This window comes from Buceros rhinoceros, unplaced genomic scaffold, assembly GCF_000710305.1.
Source record: "Buceros rhinoceros silvestris isolate BGI_N320 unplaced genomic scaffold, ASM71030v1 scaffold14559, whole genome shotgun sequence".
NCBI classification, from domain to species: Eukaryota; Metazoa; Chordata; class Aves; order Bucerotiformes; family Bucerotidae; genus Buceros; species Buceros rhinoceros.
In genome coordinates this window covers 152,295-155,861 of record NW_010429989.1, presented here as the reverse complement: position 1 = coordinate 155,861, position 3,567 = coordinate 152,295, and the positions used below count along the sequence as shown (strand labels likewise).

At 38.0% G+C, this 3,567-nt stretch overlaps 1 protein-coding gene across 5 annotated transcripts in view; it reads left to right on the top strand.

Moving 5' to 3' along the window:
- Nucleotides 1-3,567, top strand: part of KDM6A (lysine (K)-specific demethylase 6A) — a 77,806-nt gene that overhangs the window by 28,207 nt on the left and 46,032 nt on the right. For all 5 annotated transcript variants that reach the window (XM_010142872.1, XM_010142873.1, XM_010142870.1 and 2 more), the window contains exon 6: nucleotides 1,673-1,799. In XM_010142872.1, the coding sequence (XP_010141174.1) occupies nucleotides 1,673-1,799 (127 nt within the window). The remainder of the gene's footprint in view (nucleotides 1-1,672; nucleotides 1,800-3,567) is intronic.

Genomic DNA, 3,567 nt, shown 5'->3' with positions numbered 1-3,567 from the left:
TTAAGCACTGTAGCCACTTGGCTCTTAACCTGACATTTCTTGCAGCCTATGAATTATTGAAACTTCTGCTTTTGACCAGTTTCCAAGCGATACTTCTTAAAACACCTCAGGCATGTGCTGTTCAATAGATATGATTTTCTTTTAGATTGCCTTTTTTAAAACTTGGAAGTTTGCCTTCAATTTGCAAAAGTGTCACTGTGACTGTTAACATGCTGTAAGACCATGGAATAAAAAAATAAGATGTATAGAACGGGTAGAATTAAATATTTTAAGGTATAGTGTAATTACAGAGTGAAGGAAGGCTGCAAATGTCAGTTAAGTTCTCGGCCTTTTCTACGCTGTCTAGCATTTCAGATGGGATCTGAATCTGATCTGGATCATTTGAATGGTATTACCTGTTCATGTAGTTAGACTGTATCAAAAAGGGTAAGCTCAGGGTGCTGAAATTTAGCTGACAGAGGTTTAGAATGGACACACCATGCGGGTGCGTGTACAACTCTTCAGGTAACCAGAACTTTGAATAATGTTGGATATTTTATGAAACAAGGGACCATTTACGGGCAGGACACTATGAAAACATAGGGCCAATCTGTTGTCACATCTTATGTTTTACAAGTGCTGGCTGAAGAGCAGTGGATTAAGACACATACATGGAGATTAGGCAAACAGCAAGACGCTGCTGAGCAGTGTGACATGTAGTGATTTCAGGAAGCCCACTGCCTGCTGCAGTTTATTTCCTTGTGCACGTTATATGAGTGGCAGTGAGATGGTTTTGTGGCTGCTTAAAGGAATTCCATCTAAGCACAGAGGCAGATGAGGAGCAGCTTGAAAAGATGAAGAAGGTGCTTTATGTGAAATAGTAACCAAGCCTTGAATCAGTGCTAGAGCAGAGATGAGTTTTAATAGCATGTAAAGGATGATACAGGAGCATGGATTGTAGGAGGTCTTTCAAGGGACAATGAATAATTTGTCTAATATAATGAAAGAAAAAAGGCAAAGAAAGAATTGAAAGAATATGATGTGTGGTTAGATGAGGAAATAAAATTCTTCTCAGCAAAATTTGATATGTAAATGAAAAGTGATTGCATTTGTCAAGGCGAACACAAAGGATGTTGTAAGAATGAAGATGAAATGACAATGTAAGAAAGATGTAAGTGGAGTTACAGAAAAATCTTACCAATATTCTGTTGGAGAATTGTCCAAATGCAGATAGGGGATAAATACAAGTATTTAAGAGAAAAGAGTGAACCAATCATAGTACAAAGACAGTTTATATGCATGACGGGGACAATGGTTGTATTTTTCACAATGACGGGGAAGGTATCTGTGTTCAGAGGAGGAAAGAGTTAACATTTTCAGATTAACGTTTTATAGAAGATTGAGCAGTTCATAACTGTGCTACTAACCTCGTACAGAAATTATTTAAACCGACCAAGAAAAGCCTTTAAAAGTACCTGAACTTAATTTTCACTTAGGGTCCCTTTGTCCTATAATTTTAATATAGAACTTTAGAAGTTTTTTTAAAAGCTTAATTCGTAATATTATATGTAAGTGATATTGTTGTGTGATACTACTGTTTTTAAAAAGGAACTAATGCTATGAACATCCTACACCAAAGTCTTAAATGGTTTTAAGGAATTTCACTTTTGCCATCCATGGATTCTTTTTGTAGGCTGGATGCATCACACCGTGGATCAGCTTGGAGACAAGGCAACCAAGGAAAGCTATGCTATACAGTATCTCCAGAAATCTCTAGAAGCAGATCCAAATTCTGGTCAATCCTGGTATTTCCTTGGAAGGTGAGAAATTACTTTAGACACTGTAACTATATTTGTAAATTTTTTGAGGATACTCACTGTAGTATCTTACATTGTTTTTCTTCTTAATACTTTCAGAAGAAAAATGAAGGGAAAGGATGTATGTATCTCCTGGAGTCTAGTTTTCTGGGAAGTGTATAAAAAGAGAAGGTGCTAACGTATTTGGCATGAATATAGATTCGAAGTTGAAATGAAGTATTACTCAAGTGTTCCTGCATTTTCTGTAGTTATTTTTCAGTCTACACATTTACAGTAATCTGAGTCTGCCCTGCCTGGTTTTACCTATTCCTCCTCCTCCTACCACATCTTCTATTCTTTCTCTCTTTTTTGGTAAAAGCTTTGTAAATGTTGTTATTTTTCTTCATATCTTTTTCACATTCTTTGTCTCTTTATTTCCTCAGAATCTCCCTTCTAATCTCAATCAGTTTTTGCACTAAAATACAAACATTTTGCAGGGTATACATCCATTTGTAAGCAGCATATTTTGTAACTAAATATTAGGCCAAGATAGCTCATATTGATCTATTCTAATATCTGTTTAAGTGTTGTATTAACTCTGTACTATCGGAGTATTTTTTTATTTTAAAATGAACATATTCCAAGATGTAAATGATATAAATTTGATTACTCTTCTTGGTCACTTTTTAAAGAAAATAGAGTACTTTACGCAAATCAGCAGTAACTTTTGAAATACTAAGGTTTTGGAGAAAGCTTTGAGGGCAGTTCAAGTCCGTACGTGAACAGGTCAGTTCTGTTGAGAAATGCACTGGAAAGGAATTATGCAGTAGTAAAATTAATATCCTAGCCTCAGTATCTTCCAACTGACTTTCTTGGAGGTTCTGGTCACATACACATGGAACCTACTTTTGGTTTTGTCATCCTAATTATGTTCCTCCAGCTGTTCCTGTAAGATGAAGCCTTTCAATCAGCTTTCTGCGGGCTAGGAGGAAAACGCTGGCAGGGAGTGTGAAGGGCAGAGGACTGGGGCAGGTGTGGAGGAGAAAGAGAAAATGAGGCAGGGATCATGTGGCTCATCTTGCCATCCATTGGGCTGAAATCCTGTTTTTTCCTCAGTAGCCCCATTCCGTGTATCTTGAGCTAGATGAGTTCTTTCACAGCAGCAGGATGGAGCCGGGTCTTTGTGAAGAATGTGTGTGCAGCTGCTGTGCTCTCACTTGTACTGTGCCACGGCTTTCACGTGATTAAAGTGAAACCTAGCCCCGTGAAAACAAGGGTGAGAAACGCAGGACGTGAGGGGGGAAAATCTAGTAGAAGCATATCTTAAACTTTATAGGGAGGACTAGAGCAAAAATGTTTCTTGCGTCCCATTCCTCCAGTCCGTACACTGGCAGGAAAAAAGCAGAACAGAATTACAGGGTTGTGCATTCGCTCTTCCTCTTTTCCCCTCCTCATATATTCCTTTGTGTTATTCTTTCCTCCTCTGCTGGTTGTCCAAATTGGATAGCAGGTTGGTTTAAAGACACCTTTTGAAAATATACCACCACCACTCTCCTTCCCCACCGAAAAAAATCCATCACCCTGTTTTAAGTTTTGTTGGGTGCTTAGTGTTGTGCTAATCAGAGTCTTCATGTACCTGATAGAAAGATAGAAATATGTCTGCTGGAACTTGGGGTAGATTGTGATGAAAACGATCTTCTTAGACATTGTATTCAGACTTAATGGATGGGTTTAGGCAAAGTACTTCTAGGTTTCATTGTATTGCTTTCCTAGCGTGCCTCAAGTATCCATG